General features: G+C 37.9%; 2 protein-coding genes across 2 annotated transcripts; one reads left to right on the forward strand and one right to left on the reverse strand.

Annotated features, from left to right (window-relative positions):
* Positions 1-840: 840 nt before the first annotated feature.
* On the reverse strand, positions 841-10,599 carry LOC140169948 (uncharacterized). Its single transcript, XM_072193258.1, has 2 exons — positions 10,497-10,599; positions 841-3,418 (listed from the first exon to the last, which is right to left on the reverse strand). The coding sequence occupies exon 2, from the start codon at positions 3,375-3,377 to the stop codon at positions 891-893; it is 2,487 nt and encodes an 828-aa protein (XP_072049359.1). The 5' UTR covers positions 3,378-3,418; positions 10,497-10,599; the 3' UTR covers positions 841-890.
* Positions 6,792-8,450, forward strand: LOC140169350 (toll-like receptor 2 type-2). The gene is made up of 2 exons (XM_072192605.1): positions 6,792-7,506; positions 7,975-8,450. Exons 1-2 carry the CDS (start codon positions 6,792-6,794, stop codon positions 8,448-8,450), a joined length of 1,191 nt encoding a protein of 396 aa, XP_072048706.1.
* Positions 10,600-21,622: the final 11,023 nt, after the last annotated feature.

Consider the following 21,622-nt stretch of genomic DNA (forward strand, 5'->3'; position numbering starts at 1 on the left):
TCGTTATGTACCAATATGGGCATTGGCATGAATGGCGGTGTTTCACAATACTGTCATGATGTCAAATTGTATTCAGAGGTAACATTCGGTTACCGAAATTTACCTCTGAATACTTGCTTTTATTGTTGACATCTCAGAAATATTTAAACACAGGCTATTGAAACTTGGTAGAAATAAAGAGTGTATTACCCTGCACCTATTGCTTAACTATTGTTTACTATTCTCTCACTTTGTGGAAATGACACAGCTTTTAACATGTATTCGGAGGTAATGCATATTTTTTACCAAACCTACCTTTGTGCCATTTAGAATTTCTGGCAGCTAAACACAATAATAAAGATGCCTGAATGCAATGCATTTCAGTATTGGACATATCAAAGCTTGTATCAATTTGCGCATTTATTAGTGATTTCCATTTTTTAAAGATATATCTAGTGCTATGAAAAATTGTATTAGTAGGTAATGTAAAAAAATACCACTCAAAAAAATGATCACAAAAAAATCATAATTATGTACAAATATGTGAAAAATTGAACAGGCAATCTTTGAATACACGCCTTTCAGGAAATCAATTTAGATTCAATCCAATGACTTCTTTTCATAACTGATTTAGACGTTTTTAAAAATACTTTAAGAAATATTTTGAAAAAATGGGTAAAAATAGCATGTTTTGGGGTCATTGTGTCTAAGTTTTTCACAGAAGGGGTCTTATTATATATGGCGCTGAAGCGTATGATCAAAGCGAATAAACACAATACAAAATGAATGCCAATTGATTAATACTTTTAAGTTATGGCCCTGAACATGCCGTGTACACTTTTCGTTGGATTCGACCATATATTCCCACTAATGCATAACATCACTTTTCGGTGACCTTATATTGTCTCAAATTAGCTATTTGGTATTGCCATTGGAAATGGTATCTCCACAGACCCATGCCACACCTCATGTTCTGTCAGCTCTCGTTTCTTTGAAAAGCTCTTCTCGCAATGATTACACTGAAAAGGGCGCCCTCCTGTGTGCGTCCTAAGATGTCGAATCAACTCTCCTCTTGTGACAAACGCAATGGGACAAAACTGACACTTGTGGTTCTTAATTCCCGCATGTCGATTTTCGTGATCTGACCACGCCGTTTTGTTCGTAAATTTAGCGTTGCACACTTTGCACTGGAAAGGTCTCTCAGGTTGTTCTGTGGTTGTGTGTTTCTTTTCATGTTTGGATTTCATGTCTTTACTAGTGAATCCTTTCTTACAGTATTGGCATTTAAACGGGCGAACCCCCATATGCATTCTTTTGTGAAATAACAGCGTGTGTTGTTTGGCGAAGCCTTTGTTACAAAACGTACAAATATGCAATGGTTTGTTTCGATGAACCTCCTCATGACTCATCTGTTGCCGTCTCGTAAAAAAACCAATACCGCAAATCCGACACTTGTAATTGCGTTCACCCATGTGTACATTTCGTATGTGTACATTCAGCAACTTACGGTAATGATACGATTTCGAACACAACCCGCATTTAAAGGCGTTTGGATTAGCTCTCGCCGCATGATATTTCTGATGCAAACGGTACGTGGACGGTCGCGTGAAAGTCTTTCCGCATGTCTCGCATAGATACGATTTCTCGCTGGTATGCTGCAGCATGTGATCTCTGAGCGTGTATTTGAACTTGTAAACAATTCCGCAAACACCGCACTTATGTTCCTCGTGCTTATCATGCATTTTGGATAAATGTTGTTTCAACTGATGTATCTGCCCGAACGATTGATCGCAGTCGGTGCACTTGTGTTGTTTTTCTTCGGCGTGGACCTTCATGTGTAGCTGCAAATAAAATGCAGATTTACAAACTTTGTCGCAATGTTGGCATGGAAAGTTAGTTTCTTTCTGATGAACTTTTTCATGCTTCCTTAAATTTCGTGGAAACTTGAAAGTCTTCCCACAAACTGTACATGTCGTTGACGCTTTTGTTCTTTTTTCTCGTGGAAGGCGTGTCACGCCTTTTTGACTACTATTTGAAATGTTACTTTTCGGCTTCTTCGGTCTAAAATGTGCTGCCATGTGGAGTTCTAAATTACACTTAGTTTTACACACTTTATCGCACAAAGTGCATGGGTGTTGATTATGATTTGGTTCATGGACTTTCATGTGTCTCTTGAGCGCCGTTCGAGATTTGAAACGCCTCGAACAAATGTCACACTTCGCTGGAAGGCCTTTCACAGGCTTGTCATCCTGATGTTCATTCAGATTTGTTTTATTTGGATTCTGTAACATCTCCTGTGTGTTCTCCATCTTTACAGACTCTAAATTTACAGAAACTGGGCGATCGGATTTATATCTTATTGCTATTTTGTTCAATTCGACTGGGCTCTGAATTGCTTTTCTACCTTTCGATTGTTTTATTTGATCAACGTCATCATCGTAATCATTTTCGTCGTTGTCGTCATCAAAATCATCATCCTCGCCGTCATCATCGGTGTGAGTCGAAGGATGATTTCGTCGTGTCTGTAATCGTTTCAAAGTGTCCTTCATTTCCTTCTTCCAGTCCGGATCATTACTATCATCATATTCATCTCCACCTTCCTCTTCATCCTCCTCCACCTCCTCATGTTCCTGCAGGACCATTGCTTTAGTCCTTCTTTCTCTCAGAACCGTCTTTTTGTTCATACCATCATCTGACGTTTGACCTGAATCTGCTACATATACAACATCGTCGCTAAGTTTCTTTTCTTTTAAAACACACTGCACATGTGTGCTTTTCTTTGTCTCTTGTACCGTTTGAACCCCAACATGTACCTTCTCCACTCCTGTGACACCTGTACAACTTCGTTGCAGTCCTATACCTAATCCATCAGCTTCCAACGTGACACCAACTTTGATATTGTCGTGGCTGAAAGTCACACCTGTCTGTTGCACACATGTTGCATTATGGGTGATAATGATCATATCGAGAAGATCTTTCCACCGGATACCAGTCATGTGATGACAAGTTACGTGTCCAGCGTCAGCGGGAGAGTCTTCAAGTCGGCCGTCGCCGGTGGGGAATTCTTCAAGTTCAAGTTGAGATACTTGAATCACTTGTTGGCTAACGATATCTGCAATTTCTTCATGACTCAGTTTGCTCCATAGTGGTTGATATATCTGTGAGTTAGTACTTTGAGCAGCTGTAGTGCTTGGCTCTGCAGACTCCATGTAATATGTTTCTGAGCTTGTGCTTTGAGCAGCTACAGTGCTTGACTCTGCAGACTCCGTGTAATATATTTCTGAGTTTGTACTTTGAGGAGCTGCAGTAATCGACTCTGCAGAATCCATGGCAGTCGAGACATCGGTTAAGATGAGGACTGGTTCCTCTGTTATAGACTGGTCTTGTATTTCCTCCATCTCCTCAAGTGGTGCATTGGAGATTCTCTGGGTAGAACACCCTGTAATTGTGATAAAATAAGCAGAATTTATAAACATTATTTTTTATTACATGCATTATATAACATATCCAAACACAAATACACAATGTGCCAATCAGGGGTAGCCCTCGGTTGCTTTTTGGGGTCCCGGACCCACCAAATAGAGTTCGGACCCCCTGTTTTTAAATTTTCTGCAAGTTCATGTGACACCGGCCACTCACAAGTTGGTTTTTTTTGCAAGAAATATGGTTTTATAGACGAATCTAAATTCACACATTCCTACACCTGACTATAAGCAGCCTTTAGTTGGGTAGCCGTCGGCTACAATGCACTCAAAATGTGAAATGATTCGGCCTTGGCGGAAATTTTAAACTGCATTCCATCACCCGTTTTACACCTTAATACATAGACCTAATAATCGGATTAACTACACACGGTATCTATGCATTGATGTACTTGCGAACAAAAGGACTATATGTGAATAGATGCGATGGGATTACCTGTGGAATTATCTCTATTATATATATTAATCTATTAACCCTCCTCGTCCTTGCATCTTCTCTATGTGTTAGGCGGCTTTTATTTGCACAATTGGACGCTCAAAACACCAGGTTGGTGCAAGCGGCTACCCAAAGATGTCCGACCAAATCCTGACCATGACTTGGCTCGTTGGATTCGTCAATAGGACAATCAGCTTGACACTCTTAAAAACTGAAGTATATTAAGAGCACATGCATGTACAATGTAAGAGGATGCATGCATGTTGCTTACTTTTTCTGCCGAGGCGATCAACTATAAAATTCAGCTACGACACCACAAGTAAATATTTCATATTTAATGTTGAACTTTGATTCTGCCTGGTTTTGTATCAAGTTCCTCCTCATAGGGTATCAGTTGCTAGCCTTTTTGCGGGCTTTTTGGCTAGCATAGCAATAAGTTCATATGTACAATGCATAAATGAGGAAGCTACACAGAATATGGAAATTGTGAGAGTATAAACTAGATACCAGTATTGCTGTGGTATTGCTGTAGTCCTACTAATGCATGGCATATTGGATGCCTGGGGGAAAGTTAGCCTATATTTGCAAGACTACATGTATCCATACCTTCAATGTGGAATAAAGTTACTGTAGTACAATGTACTTGTGTTACTATTTAGCCATTTTCGTGTAAAATTACATGAAGGAATAACCCATGTTCTGGCCTGCTGTATCACTAGGACCCACAACAAGCTCATCCATCAGTGCGCAGTTCTTTAACCCTAATACATTTGCACATTCATTGAATGACCTTTGAAAATTTGGGTACAAAAACTCATACTCTCAACTCGATGTCAAATTTTGCATAATAATTGTTTAATTGAGGTTATTGAACAATGCCATTGGGGATTGGGATGAGCCCATCATGGTCCATACTGTATGCTGTTTTTCTGGGAAATAATGATTTCCAATGTGGGAGTTTAGGTGAATATTGACACATAGGGCACCCCCCCATACACACACACCTTTTTGGAAAGCCATTATTTATTGTTTTTCAGTTATTTAAGCCAAATGCCCCCTCCCACCTCACTTTTCAAAACGGACTACATGAGCCTTGATTTATGGTATAAATTACAGGTCAGATTTCTCATATCACCATTTTTATCACATGTAACCAGTGTTCGAAATAAGCACTTATCCTCTTGTCCTCTTGTCCAAAAATCACTGGGGACAACCATATTGAGCTATGAACTTATCCCCTGGACAACCACTATATTTTACCTCCAAACGTATGACACATTTTGGGGACAACCAAAATGTAGTGAGGACAAGCAGAATTTATGCTTTAGTTATCCTCGGGATAACCTCCATATTTTCCTTATTTCGGACACTGCATGTAACTATAGGAGGGAAAGTTTACCAATGTTCAGGAAGAAATACTTGTAACAGAATAAGTAACTGAAACTGAATTTGATGATCACAGTATAGGATTGCAATGCGCTATTCCAGTTGGAATCTATACACCCTAAGGAAGACATGAGTCACCTATTTTAACCCATTTGAAATTCATGCTCCCTGAGTGGGAGATTAAGGTCATGTCTTCCACAGGGGGTGTATGGATTTCAACTGGAATACATGTAGCCCAATCAAGTTAAAATGTTAATTCTGATCTGATACATGTATATGCAGTAATTATGTACAGAGAAATAACATTGAATTTCTTTCCTACAATGTACATGTTCAATATTGTGTTGGTTTAGTTCTTTCTACACTACCACCATCAATTACTTGATTCAACATGGCAGTGATTATACTACAATACATCAGCATACTCTTATTGTGCCACAGACTGGTACTGCCTTTGGCAGCCACTCATCAATCGCTATGTTACCCATCAGGAAGTATTCCTTGTAAAGTCTACAACCATACAAGGTTGGATTGCCGAGCCAGAAACCTAGTGTGTATTCCACTATTACCAAGCAACGCTTCTCTAGAAGTAATTAAATTAGACTACAACCAGCTTAATGTTATTCCTGATGATGCATTCACTGGACTCAACTTGCTGAACTTGGATTTGTCTAAAAACAATATCTCCTACATCTATGATAATAGTTTCAAAGGGCTACACCTACTCTTACTGCTCGACTTGTCAAACAATAACTTGAACAATTTGACCGGTACTCCGTTTAGAGATCTTGTTTCATTACATACACTTGATCTTACAGGCAACCGGATCATCAGTCTCACTTCTTCGACATTTGCAGCACTGACAAACTTGGAGAACTTGAACATTGATTTTGGAAGCTTCAACAATGTGCCAAGCACCCCTTTTATCAACATCTCATCTGTGCAGATGCTTATACTGGACATATGCAACTAGCGGTGACACCAGAGAGTTCTTCACCAGATTTACTAAATTAGAATACCTTCATGTTGACCTGCGTAATACCGCTGGCATAAAAAAAAGAATGGATTTTGATTTATGCCATCTTATCTCCCTGCAGACATTAATGTTGTTCTATATTGATGCTGACCAAATTATAACTGATGAATGCTTTACAAAAATACCTTTGAAACATCTTGATACATTTAACTCCAATGTAACCTCTCTATACAAATATCTACATAACCTCATCAGCCTTTCTTTGACAACTTTCCAAGGTGATATAAACACAGGGATACAGGATATAAGCTTGTTAAATTCACCACTTCAAAGCTTATCTCTAGAGTCATTTGATACTCTTAACCTACTTAATTCCACAACATTTAAATGTTTGGCAAAATGGAATGCAAGTTTGACTGTAATTAAAATCTTTGCTGATGAATTTTGGATTGAAGGTTCTCCTTTCAAGTGGTTTCCGAGTCTTCAGGTGCTATGGATAATTGGGAATGGTGGATATTCTCAACCTGTTAAAATGTTCTCACCAAATGCCTTTGATGGCTTAGAAAACTTGCAAGAATTGCATTTAAACTATTTATATTTCAATGTATTAGCGACAAAAGCACTAGATATATTCAGAGCTTACAATTCTCTTAAAGTCTTGAACCTGGGAGGCAATGCTATACAGGATGATATCACTCACGATCAGCTTTGTTTGATAGCATCACTTGAGACAATAGATTTATCAGAGAATAGGATTTATTCTTTGCCACAAAGCTTTCCATGTAACCCAAAGTTAAAAACATTGCTGCTTAATAACTCATCACCAGTATGGCCCTCAGTAGGAATAAATCTAGTGAAGACTTGTCATAATGCACCTACTTTAAATATCCTAGATGCTTCATCTTGGTTCATCCAGGTCGGTAGTTGTACATGTCCAAAACTTACTACTCTTAATCTCAATGAAATTGAGATTTGGAATTTTATTGCTGGAACTGAGGTTACTGTACCTAATTTACAAAGACTTCATATGGCCAACCTTCAGATAAGTTCAGAGTTCATGTATGCTCAAAACATAATCAAAACAGTCCTGAATACATTTAAATCACAGAGTCTTCAATTTCTTGACTTGCATTCAAATCCAATATCTGCTATTGGCAAAGAAGAAGCTATGCTATTGGTCAACTTGACATGGCTGGATTTGAGTAACAACCAACTTGTATCACTTAGTACTCTACAAAATTTGAATCGTATGCATACATTACTTTTGAGCGGGAACAGAATTGCAGTTGTACCGGGATCATTTCTCTCCCAATCAAACCACCCAGAACTTCAAACATTAGAGCTTCAAAATAATCCACTAATGTGTGATTGCAGTGTTATGCCATTGAGGAAGTGGTTACTAACTGATCAAGTTGTTAGTCTTTATGATGGTGCTATTGGTCTTCTCTCTACTGATGACTTTAGCTATATTTGCCATTTGCCAGACTCAAAAAATGGATTGAGTATAATAGAGATCGCTTTGGACTGCAAATCAAAATTGTGGATGTACATTTCAATAGGTTTAGCATGTTTCACTGTAGTAGTCATTACAACTATAATAGCAGTACGGTATCGCTGGCATATTCAATACATACGCTTCCTACTGTTCAACAGAAGACCATATCAAAACAACCTTATTGATAATAATAATGATGATGTTTTTGGTGATGATGAAGATGAGGATGGTGTACCTCGATATGATGCTTATGTGATATACCATGGACAAGATGAAGATTGGGTAGATGGTGAACTTTTAGCCAACATTGAGGAAGGTGAAGAACCATTCAGACTTTGTCTTAAGACCAGAGATATACGCGCAGGCAGACTCATCTTAAATGAATTGTCACTTCACATACAAAGAAGTCGCAAAGTTATTGCAATCCTCTCGCCTCATTTTGTTGACGACAACTGGTGTCACTTTGAACTAAACATGGCACATCGCAGGCTTCTGGAAGAGAATCCTAATGTCCTGATCTTTATCCTCCTGGAAGAGCTTCCTCAAAGGAGATTAACTCTGCTGCTAAGACAATTATTTTGCAGAGTTCTGTGCCTAAAATGGCCTGCAGATGGGTATGGGCAGTACCTATTCTGGCAGTGTCTTCGAGAAGAACTTAAAAGGCCTGTGCCATTAGATCGACGATATCAAATATAGCGCATGATCATCAGTATTTCCTCAATAAGAAATTGTCAATGGGCCATTATTATTATAAAACCGATTATTGAAACACTTGACTCGGGGAAATTTTGTAGTTTTATAGTCTAAGCATGTGCGTTTAGGAGTGTGAAATCCATTACAGCTGGGGTCCAGGGGCTAAAAATTTTAAGACTTTTTTAAGAAGGAGAAAAGTGAAGTGCTCTCAGAATTTAGTGTCTTCAATGTCTATTTTAGGCTCAGAGGCTTCCCTAATAGTTCTAATGACTTCTGGTGATGAAGGCCTCAAATACAAAAAAGGGGTTTTAACATTTTGCATAACATCAGAACTTCAAAAGATTGCATCAGGCTTAGTGCAGACACTGACAATCGTGATATAACCACACTGTCAAAAACAGTAAGGAAAGAATAAAATTCTAACCCCTTGCAAATTAAAGCCATAATGTACAATTTCCATCAGATATTAATTTTGTTATTCTTTACTCAAAAAACTAAAATAAGATGTATTTTTCGGCCTGATGTGGCAGTGACATCAACACGTTGTGGCAGCTGTTTCATGCACATATCAATGCGACATTTATAAGCATGTACATGTGCACGCTAGAGCTAATAAAAACGAACACTGGCGGCTGGCGATTTGAAACTGCTCAATGAAATGCGCAGTGAGATCACTGCCACATCAGGGTGAAAATGGTAAAGTAATAATATGTGGTGTGATCAAACAAAATCAATCTAAAGTCAGGCATATTCAATTCTTTGTTTTTTACATGATATTGTATAAAGCATTGCAAAGCTACATTTTGCAGAAAACCCCATTGAAATTTAACAGTTAGTTCCAAAGATATGAACAGTTTAATTATTTTATTTTTGCTAGGCAAATCCAGAGAATAAAACTTACATTTCTTACTGTAGCTTTCGATAGCAGGGTATGCCATCTTGATCACAGGTGCTTTCCTGCAGGCTCACTGCATCTCCCGCGGGAACTGGTAGTCTAGTTCCCGCGGGAGATGCAGTGAGCCTGGAAAGACCACTCATTGGCTTAATAAAAATTTCACAGGGGCTCAAAGATGACACCTCAGCCAAAAGATCCCCCGTTCGTGACCACATTTGACCTTGTGGGAAATAATCCACCATAACCAAACTCACACATTTACAACACTTGCATGATGTTCCTCTGTACCAGAAATCTTAGTGGTGTCAAGCCATCTTCATGGTTAAACGAAGCTAGAGTTCTCGAAGGCCCAAAATTATGTCTATGTGCACAAAATAAAACCACCATGTACTGTCAAAGGCTAAGGATGTATGGCGTAAAATTTTAGGCTGCCTTGCTACTTGCTAGTAATAGTATTAGTAGCAGTGGGCTATACATGGGTGATATTTAGTTTGATTTTCTAAACAGTTTTTTTTATTCCATTTGCCCTATCTCAGCATGAAATGACAACATTTTTGGCAGGGGGTCTGAGAAAAAAGTGTGCAGCGCCCTCTTGTGTCACCATACCTGATCTTTGTGGAGGAGTGGGTTTGAGTACAAAATCCTTCATAGTACTCCTTTTCTGGCATATTGCTATGATTTTGGTGTCTAAATATATTACATTGTATGTAAATGAGCTAAAGATACCTAATTTTGACATATGTACATGGTGTACTGCTTTTCAGTACCCTGTTTTCCATGGGTGACTGTAGGAACCCATGGATTCGATCCATGTAATCTCACGCTAGGTAGTAAATCTGACGCAAAAAGTTGAAAAAGGAGTAAAATCTCACGCATCATCATGAATAAATTATAAAAATAAATAAATAATCATGGTTCAAAATGAATATTGGAGTCGGCAAATCTCGGTACGCCTCTGTCTCACCCCAAGCAATTAAAAAAAGTTGACAGCCCTGATGAAATGCCTACACCTACATCATTGACTTGTACATGTAACATGTAGCACCCATTGCACCTCTGCCAAAAAAATTGCCTCTGCATTTTTCAAGTATTTTTTCCCCTTTTTTTTTGAGAAATTGAGTTCTGAATCTGAGATATAATTTTTTGGGGTTTACCTTGTTAAAAATCGGTATGCTCAGCAGCCAGTAGAGTCAGAATCAAGTTGTAAACAGTAAGCTTATATATCAAACACTGACAAAAAAACATACCAGTACGACGAGACGTTGGAAAAGTCAGAGCAGAATTTAATCGATCAATCGACTTTTGGGCGCAAAATTGGGCGCCAACGACTCATTGGGCTCAAATCAAATTGGGCTCCTCAGGGGCACAGAGCTGAGAGCCGGCCGCGTGTTTTTTTGTTTTTTAAGGTGTTTTAAAATTCCAGGGCGGTCAGTCCAGCCAGCAATGGCTTTTCTCTCGGTCAGGCAGGGCGGTCAGGGTTGTTCCATCCCCCGGGTTCCATCCATTGTATGGTTTTAGGGACCGCGGCAGGGGGGTGTTTTGGAAAAATATCAACCGAACAAAAATTCCCGTTCGCGTTCCCCCCTCTCTCCCCCCTCTCGTCCGCTCAAAATTTTCGCCGTTCCCCCGCCTTGTTTTCCCGAATTAAACTGAAATCTACCCTCTATCCTAGTTCAACAAAAAGTTTGCGCCCCCCCCCGAGACCCGAGACTCAAAAACAAATTCGGGTTCCCCCTCAAAATGCCCATTCCCACCGACATCGCCTGGCTCATGAGTAGGGTAACTTGGGGCAAATTGGGACACAGGATACTTTGGGACAGTGATTTCGGAAGTACTTTTATACCTTAAAATAGTCACATTTTTGCAACAAAAGAACTTTGATATAATGTCTATTTAAATTTCCAACCGTTTAAAAGTAGGCCTACCATTCTTCATTAAACAGGAACTTCTGAGGGTCGTTAGCTTAACTTAACATATCAAAATAAGTATTCCATTTTTTTGTCATGTCTAAGCAGAGGTCACGACTTGTGACTCAATATTAAGTTGAATCAATGGCCCGGATAGCTCCGGATTAAGCCACCCTTTCAAATAAATAAGACAAAAATTGTTACTTTTTTCTTCGAAAATTATAAGAAAAGCTTTCTTTTAGAAATATGCCAAACTGGGGTAAAATGTATGGGACGCCATTGATTTACTGTGTGCTAACTCGCACTGTCCCATCTTGCCCCAACAAAAATGTCCCATAGTAAATCAATGGCGTCCCATTTTGCCCCAGCTGTCCCATTTTACCCCAGCTTCTTTACAGAAAAATTTTGCAGTGGGGTAAAATGGGACGCCTTAAAGACACCTTAATAAAATAATGAAGCCGGAAGCCGATGGGCACCAATTTTTGTGAAACGTAAGTCTACTAGACTCCTGGTGATGTACATTTTGTTTTGTAGTGGTCACTTGTCGCAAGTTGTCGGGTATTATATTAGTATTAGGCCTATAGCCGAGTAAAATCTGGTGGGGCAAAATGGGACATTAGGTGAACCAATTTGCCCCACTTCCCCTAATTAACCTACTTGTACAGCAGAGATACTAAAATAAATACCCGGGATCGATACACGTGAATGTGCTGTGCACGATTTGATATTCAGACGATAAATCTTTGGATACCGGGGTAGAAAATGATGAATATCTCCCGTAATTGATTTAGTCTAAAGAATCCAGATTTGGTTCCTTGCACTTGAATATATATATGTTCAACGGATATGATACTGAGTCGTCAGCTAGCGTCTTGAGAAAGAAGCGTGCGCCTTGAACTCAAAAACTTACAAAAATATTCTGATTTTATATGTGCCGATCTATAGCCCAGCGCGTAGGCTAGCTGCACTCACTCCCGTGGAGGCAGTATAAAAGTCGATGACCATGATGGCGTATATATGCTGACTCACACACAGAGAGGTCAATTACCAGGCTATTGTCAGTAGCCTTAGTCATGTCCCTCGGCTCATTATGCGTCTCAAAGGTCGGAACAAAATGGCCATGCGTGGCTGTGGATTCAACATACCATGGCGATTTCTGCCATGAAGATATCGGGGCGATGACACTGTGCCCTGTCGTAGGCCTAAATAACGATCGAGGACTAGGGAAAGAATTGAATTGGAATCAATATTTTTAGTGTATTTCGATACCAATTCAATTCAGTAGATTAGGCCTAGATAGTATGATAGTTGCAACTTGCAAATTAACTTAATTTGCAAAAATATTAAATTTGCCAATATAATAGGCCTACTGCACTAAAGGTCACTCGGCATTAAAATTCTCAATGACTGAAATGAACAATATTTTATTTTGTACACAAGTAAACTTGAATTAGACATATTGGCCTATTTTTCTTTAGAATTTTAATGAATGTCATTAAAAACATGCAATAAGATTTTTTTTGACTTTATTGATACAATAAACTTCAGTTGTCCTTGCTGATAAAGAATCTTGAAGTTGAAATGTAGCTTTTATTTATCAGCAGTAGGCCTACTAGATGCAACCCTCCAGTCTCCACTTCCAGAGATGCCAGTCAGTTTCACTCAAAAAACCTGAAAAGCGCGCGAATGCAGGCCAAAAAGCCCCAAAACAGGCTGAAAATAAATAAAAACGCGGGAATTTGAACTCACAAAAAACCTGAATTCAGGTTAAAACCTGAAAACTGGCATCTCTGACTTCTTATAGATTTCAAATCAATTAACATGCAAAGGCAGCGCCAGCGGGCCGGCGGACACGTCCTCCTTATCCCAAGGAGGACCCCTCCCACCCTGGCACCCCCCTCTAAAAATCATATGGAATTAAAAAAAAATGGACTAAAACAGTCTAATATTGAACATGAAACGGTATTGGTAAATTAAGTAAACACATAATATTATTTTTAGGTAATCCCCTTTTCATTTTCCTACCCAAATCGCGTAAATTTCATTTCTGCATTACGTCATTTAATGGGCGCTACTGCCCATGTGCGATTCAATCAATCAATTAACCGTCAGCCAATCAGCGCGCAGTACGTGCTAGCTGGCTGGGTTCCCGCATGTCATTCTCGTCCTTGCTGCAGAGAGGGTGCTAGCTGTGTAGTATTGCAGAGGTAGTGGTAGGAGTAGGAAGCTAAAGTATAGGATTGAGGTGTGACTGAATCCTGTAGGCCTATGTTATAGTCTGGAGTAAATAAAATATTGTTGAGGATAATTAAAGGGGCATTTCGTGATCCACAGCCTCATCCCCCCCACTTTTCCCCAAAAAAGTTGAGATTTTTACACCAATGGATACCTCTGGCTACATAATGTTTATGTACCAAATATTTCTTGCAGATTAATTCGTTCAGCAAAAATATCGCCAAATTTGAATTTCGTTCTGGTGCACCAGAACAAAATTACAACGCATTGTCTATGGAGCAGTGTAATACACATAATCATGCATAACTCGCAAACGCAAAATCGGAATCAACTGAAATTTTGGAAATAAGCTTTTTTCGTGGATATCTACTGAAAAATGTCATAAAAAGAGGATGCTAGGATCACGAAATCCTCCTTTAAGAGAAATACTACGTGATGATTATTTAGATGCACTTCTGCTTGTAAAAGATACTCTGAAGGTGGGGTTCTGCCCCCCACGACTTACCCACGCGTACAAAAATTTTCGTGTTCCCATTTTTGGGAACTGGTGTCAACCGGCCACCTGACTTTCATATTCAACGTTACTGACCTATCAGGTTTTACATTAAACACACATTGAGACAGTTCAATTAAAACAAAGGCTCGTCCTCTTCCTTTTTCTCTATTCGGCCATCCCGCCAGCCACAAACATTTTTCTCGCCCTTTGCACTATGGTCTGTATATACAGACGAGTTAGACCGGGTCTAAAGTTAGACCTCGTCTAAGTGGAATTTAGTCCCAGGAGAAAGGACATTTTCCTTTACATTTTACTAAGTTATTTTGTACTATTTTTTAACTTTGCACTTAAATCTTTAGAATTTGGTAGCTACTCTAGGAAGGAAATAAGAGAAAAGGACCATTCCTGATTAACTAAATTACCGTTAGACCATGTCTAACTTTAGACCCGGTTAATACAGACCTATGTCTCCATAAGGCAAAGGCCAGAACAAAATGTACTTGCCCCCTGCCCCATAAATTTTAATGCTTCCGTTGACAATGTCAATAAAAAAAATAAGCACTGTTGGAATTGAATTGAATTGAAATGCTGGGTGAATTGAATCAAAATAGATCAAAATTGAATGTTGATGCATTTAATTGGAATTGAATCGAAATGATTTGACACAAAAAATATCGAATTTCAATCAAATCAATAAAAAAAATATGGAGAGAGAATCGAGTTGGAATTGAATAAAAAAATATTATAAAGTAGAGAATCGAATTGGAATTGAATCTAAATAAGTTTAATGGCAAGTGAATTGAATTTGAATCGAATTGAAATCAAAAACTTGAATTGAAATAACACTACTTCGTGCACATGGTGCATGGATGGGATTTTGAGGAATTTATAAGGCTAACATACGCACCAAATGTATTCAACACCCCTTTTCAACTGAAGCTGGCTTTCCCTTTTAAAGGGAGGTTTTTTTTATTGTATCAGAGAGCAGATATACACTAACAGTTTTACCACCCCCAATTCATTATTAGAGTCGACTAACTGGGGTTTACATCTCGTCAGTCTTGAAGACATTCTCTGATACACTACTTTTTGGTTTTTCTTAAAATATCAAGAGCTGTCTCAAGAACCACTGAACCAATACTAGACTTGTTTGTATTCATTTTAATGCATATTTCATGCTGATTCCAAAATGTTCATGAACATTTACAATTCTGACATTTTTTAATTTGTAAGAAAAATTGTAACTTGTCGTCACCCGCGTGGTGGAGAGAGTTCATGGTCTGTTTGGATAGTGATCTTCAAACTGTATTTTCATGTAGCAATAGTGACTACGCACAGGCACAGCGCCTACACGAGCCTCGGCAAACTTAACATTAATAGGCCTATAACTTGGAAAGGCTATAAAACCGAAGTTGGATAAGAAAGCGATTGGTCTCATTTTAACGAAGGGAGTTGCTGCTGAGGAGTGAGGAGCCCGGGTGAGGAGTAACTGAAGTCCGTCAACTCCGATTCCTGTTCTCAGACAAAACCAGAAGACACGTTAATTGGTAAGTTCATAATTTACAAAAAACAAACAAAACAAACAAACAAACAAACAAACATAAATTACAGTAGTAAAAGAAGCCTAAAAGTTGAACAAATTTTATTCTTCGTGTCTTCATCCGCCAAACTTGGTCCCATTTCTTAAACTCTTAAATGCAATATTAAACTGTCATTCTGTCATTCTTAAAAGGGCAATTTCGTGATCCACAGCCTCATCCCCACATTTTTTTCAAAAAAGTTGAGATTTTTATACCACTGTTTATGTACCAAACATTTCTTGCAGATTACTCGCTTAGCAAAAATATCGTCATTTAATTTCATTCTGGTATCAGATATTAGTGGCGTGCGCAGCACATTTAAAGTGGGGGGCCAGGTTGTTCAGTTCCCCCGAATGGAGTCTGATTAGGAGTATAAGGTGCGGGCGAAACAGGGGCTATTTTAGCGTGTCTCCTGGCACGTTCGTGCAGTGAGATTAAAAATCCGTGCAGTGACAATTAAAAATATGTAGTTGAGATGCTTAGCCTTTCTTACGATTACCAGCAATGGTTACTGCCAGGCAAAATGTTATTTTTTCGCGCACTTTGAGTGCACTTAACACTTCATCAACACTTCAGCATCCCTTTCCTTACAAACCTCATTTCATTGAAACCTCATTTCATTGGGATCGATCTATATTGAAAAAATAAAAGAAGAAGAGAAAAACGGAGAAAATGGGAAAGGAGACAGATAATAGAAAAGGGGATCCAGGTTTTTGAAATGGGGAGCAGGGTGACAAATAACAGGTAAACTGGATGGGCAAATGCACACCTAATAAATTATTTTGCCCACCCAGTAATTTAAACCTGACTGCCCCCAAAGTATGCACCCAGTAAATAATTGTGACCAAACAAATATTGGCACCATGAGATAATCATTAAATTATAGTATATCATTATGATCTCTTGAAATCAATTGTTGCTGTTTAAAGTTTTATCTTTTCTTAACGTTACGCAATATTGTCACATGACACGGGCACATGTCTGCGGGTAAAGATACTGCATGATAGAAAGGCGCATAAATAACCGAAGGGTCTATCCCTGAAGTTAATGGTCATTGACATGTAACCAATTCTTTGTATACCAGTGATATACCAGCTACAGTCAACATAATTATAAAAAGAAGTATATATTGTTAGGCGTTGACGCAATCATCAATGCGGGAAGTATAAAACCATAGTCACCACTCGTGCACTTGTTTGAGTCCACGGGCATTCCAAAAACAGCCTTCAACCCTGAAATCAGAGGTCGGTTTGGGGTTGTTGCATGCAAATACATACTAAATATATCATGAAAAAACCCACCAAGAGGACTACGAGACTTATTCAGAGCCAATCTACATTCTGTTATTTACAAAAGCCGACGATCGAAGTGAAATTATAAAAGGAGCAAGACCAGATATCAACGTTAAATCACGGTAAGCCTAAAATCGCATCGAAAACGCCAAAATGCAGTCACAAAATTTATAATATTACTAAATCACCAAAACGAATTGTAACGTAGGTATGCTGAAACGAGTTGTATTAGCAATAACAAAGTATGTGCAAAAAGATTTGTCTTTGGCATGTCGCTTTTTTCAAATATCACCAAAAATATCAAATTTTGGAAAAACGCCCCAAAATTTAAAACAAACACGAACCTTCCAAAATAAATATATATTAACACTCGGCGGCCAAGTCACTACCAGTCGCTGTGATTTGGGGTAACTCGTTGCTTCCCTTCTCCAGATACCTGTACTTCAAGGTCGCTCATACCCCACGCCTTTATGATGTTTGACCAAAAAATCAAAACGCGTTTATAACGTTTTAAAAAACATTTTTGTGTTTCCTAGGTAATTCTTGGACGGAAATAAATTAGTTTTTTACGCTAAATGAAGTCAAAATTCATACTGGGAAAATATAATAAGCATTCACGATCAAAGTTGGTGTCAACACAAGAGATAACGCGCGTAATTTTTCAAGATACCATTTTACATTCCCAATATTAAATTAGAATGAACAAACCTTATACTTTTAAAGGAGTATTTCGTGATCCTAGCATCCTCTTTTTATGACATTTTTCAGTACATATCCACGAAAAAAGCCTATTCCCAAAATTTCAGTTAATTCCGATTTTGCGTTCGCGAGTTATGCATGATTATGTGTATTACACTGCTCCACAGACAATGCGTTGTAATTTCGTTCTGGTGCACCAGAACGAAATTCAAATTTCACGATATCTTTGCAAAACGAATTAATCTGCAAGAAATATTTTGTACATAAACATTATGTAGCCAGAGGTTTCCAGTGATATAAAAATCTCAACTTTTTTGAGAAAAGTGGGGATGAGGCTGTGGATCACGAAATGCCCTTTAAAAACACATGCTCAAAGTGAACATTAAGCATGGCAAAATTTATTTTAGTACGCCATAAGAGTGTTCATAAATGGGACCAACTTTGAAAAAGGATGAAGACACACAGGATTTTTTTTCAACTTTGGGGCTCCGATGTTTTGTTTCTGGGGCTTCGTTTATACCTTTGTAACATTTTTGGTAGATTTTATTACTTTTTTTTGAAAAAATGAAAATGCTATATGACTCATCAATTAAGAGTATACATAATCTTTTCGGCGTCATTTGGGTGAAATGTATGCTGGCTGCTGTCTTTAAAGTAAGTTTTTGTCGACAAATGAATATTTCTGGCGGAATTGACTGTCTCTAGTAGCTAAGATTCATGAGTTTCATATACTTTGTTTTTATGTTCCCAAGATCTGCTTTGGCTTGTTTGGATTCGTCTAAGCTTTTCATTCCTATTAAATGCTTATAATAGATACCGAAAATGGCATTGAGCACTTCATGAGCTGACTCTGATACATCTATCCTTTATTTTTGATGTATACATTTAAATACTTTAGACCAGTAATTCAGCAGTATTAAAGAGGCATTTCGTGATCCATAGCCTCATACCTTAATTGGTTCTAAAGCTTATTGAAGTTGAAATTTAATACGGGAAATGTTACTAAAAAATAAAGTGTTATTATAAAAATTGTTATAAAAGTAAAGTGAGAAAAACTATAGTGATGACAAAAAAGATGAAACACTTCTGGTTGGTAGAGCTCAATCTTCAACTTCAGCACTCCTTATCGTCATGATGTTAACATTTTTACCATTCAACGCACTATTGAATAGTTAATAGCAATAATGATTTCGATGGTTCGTCAAAATTGTTTATTACTTCCTAGCTTTCAGCCTTCAACTTCAGCACTTCTTAACATCATGTTAACAATTATCATACAATGTTGCACAAATAGCAATAATGATTTCGATGCTTCGTCAAAGTTGTTTATTACCATGATTACTTAGCCTGTACTAGCTTTTCAGCCTTGAACTTCAGTACTCCTTACGGAATCGGATAGTAACCTTTGCACAGTATTTTTTGTGGGAGCTAAGAGTACACCAGACATATCGAATTGCATTCTGAATACGAGGAATGTGCTTCTGATATCAAATAATTTTGATTTTTTTTTAAATGTAATTCGCGATATAATACAAATTTTATGACAAATTATTAAAATGTGATATTTTTAAATTGTTTGATATTTAACAGTCCTCGAAGCAAACTTTATAAATCTAATGATATGTACTTAAAGTGTATGCAGCTGTGATGAAAAGCCGACGATCAATTACATATCAAAATACATATCTTCAATACGAAGAAAAAAGAAATTTACCCCCAATAATTTAAGGTAAAATTTCTAATTTTAGGGTCAAATCCCTAATTTTAGGGTCACATTCCTAATTTTAGGGTCAAATTCCTAATTTTAAGGTCAAATTCCTAATTTTAGGGTTAACATTCCTAATTTTATGATATAATTTAAGGTACATTTCAAAAGCATACATCCCCTCCCGCACCCACCCCCTTCAGCGTTTCGCGCCGGAGAAGGTCTCATATTGATACCCCCACATCCCCTTGTCACAACGGAAGTTGCTAAACGTTGTCCAAAATTGTAAAAAAATAACCAAAGTTGCATTAAGTTGCCTAAACATTTTCCAAAGTTGCATTAAGTTGCCTAAACATTTTCCAAAGTTACGCATGGTTACCCAAAGTTGCTCATAGTTGGGAAAAGTATCCCAAAGTTGTGTAAACCTTTCATAAAATTGCGGCAAGTTGCATAAACTTTTTCAAAGTTGTGCAAAGTTGCTTAAACTTAATTACGTCAATTTGCTCAAACTTTTCACAAAGTTGCGTAAAATTGCACAAAGTTGCCTAAAGCTGCGCAAAGTTTTTCGAACTTACACAAATTGTGCAAAGCTATATAAAGTGCAATATGCGCAAGGTTGTGTAGGGTTTTGCAAAAAGATATTCCAAAAGGTAATGGAAGACACAGAAGACTAATATTTAAAATCTTCCGGAGCCTCTGCACAACACTTTTACTGTTACTGTTATCCTTGTTCTCCCTCCCCCCTATTTATTGCACAACACTTTTCAACAACAACAAAAAAAAACATTTATTTTAAAAAAACATTTATCATTAACCGATCCAAAATAGAAATCAATAAACTAGTGCCTGCCTCGTCTTCACATTGGACACAACTCAAGTAAAAATATTTAATTGGTAACACACGCCATCTCGTATTTAAATTCGCGCGTGAATTGTGCTGTCTTCTCAGTCGTCGACTTTAATATGTTTTGTATATAAAAATAGCGCGGGCAGTACAGGCAATAGTACAGTTACTTGACCAGTCCGCGCGGAGAGCTCGAGCTGTTTATTAATCCATGTCCGTCCATTGTCTAAAACTTTCTAAAATACACATTAATGTACTATATAAGTAACATCCAAAGTTTCAAATTACATTTCATCGTTTTCAGTCAAATCAAATTATGATGATGTTCGAAGCTCGTCACTATTCGCCGTAGAAGTGATGATGTAACAGGATTAACTACTATAGACGAATCCAACATTCCTACACCTCAATGGCAGCCATTAGCTGGGTCCCCGTTAGACTTCTCCGTAGTCCACTTGCCCAGTTTGTATGGCTATTACATTTAAGCATAAAACTCTGATTTATATTGATTTGTGTGCAACTGATAGATTTTCACATCTGTATCTGATCTTTTCAGTCACCGCACTCCCTCTGTTTGTTAGCTTCCCAAGTGGATTTTCGGGGTTCGCTATCAATAAACTGGTAGATTCCAAAATCAGAATTTTCCAGTATTAAAGTGAGCCATTATTATTATGCAAGATAGTGTTGCATTCAATTACTTTTATTGTTACTAATAATCTGATATTTTTAACTCTTTATGACCATTTTACTATTGAATACTTTAATTTTAATCAACATCAGAATAATTTTGAGTTCAACGAAATGGGTTCATCATGACTAATAATAACATATTTTTAATAAAATTCGACTATGGCATAGTCTAGGTCCCCGTCGGCTCTATCTCACCGAAAATGTGAAATGATGCGGCCTTGGAGTGTATTTTAAACTGCATTCTATCACCCGTGTTACACGTAGACAAAAGAATGATGACAGTTTACAACACATGCGGGGACCCAATAATGCCCGACCAAATCCTGACCATGACTTGGCTCGTTGGATTCGTCTATAGTGCACAACACTTTTGCTGTTATCCTTGTACTCCCATCCCCCTATTTATTGCACAACACTTAAAAAAAACACACATTTATTTTGAAAAAACATTTATCATGGAACCCAAAATAGAAATCAATAAACCAGTGCCTGTCTCGTCTTCACATTGGACACAACTCAAGTAAAAATATTTAATTGGTAACACACACCACCTCGTATTTAAATTCGCGCGTGAATTGTGCTGTCTTCTCAGTCGTCGACTTTAATATGTTTTGTACATAAAAATAGTGCGGGCAGTACAGGCAATAGTACAGTTACTTGACCAGTCCGCGCGGAGAGCTCGAGCTGTTTATTAGTCCATGTCCGTCCATTGTCTAAAACTTTCTAAAATCCAAAGTTTCAAATTACATTTCATCGTTTTCAGTCAAATCCAATATGATGATGTTCGCTGCTCGTCACTATTCGCCGTAGAAGTGATGATGTAACGGGATTA

The sequence above is a fragment of the Amphiura filiformis genome, chromosome 14 (genome assembly GCF_039555335.1).
Source record: "Amphiura filiformis chromosome 14, Afil_fr2py, whole genome shotgun sequence".
In the NCBI taxonomy this organism is placed as follows: domain Eukaryota; kingdom Metazoa; phylum Echinodermata; class Ophiuroidea; order Amphilepidida; family Amphiuridae; genus Amphiura; species Amphiura filiformis.

Coding starts and splice junctions, on each gene's coding strand:
- LOC140169948 (XM_072193258.1), bottom strand. CDS start 3,377: ATGGAGGAAATACAAGACCAGTCTATAACAGAGGAACCAGTCCTCATC.
- LOC140169350 (XM_072192605.1), top strand. CDS start 6,792: ATGTTCTCACCAAATGCCTTTGATGGCTTAGAAAACTTGCAAGAATTG. Junction 7,507..7,974: donor TACTCTACAAAATTTGAATC/GTATGCATACAT, acceptor GTGATGATGAAG/ATGAGGATGGTGTACCTCGA.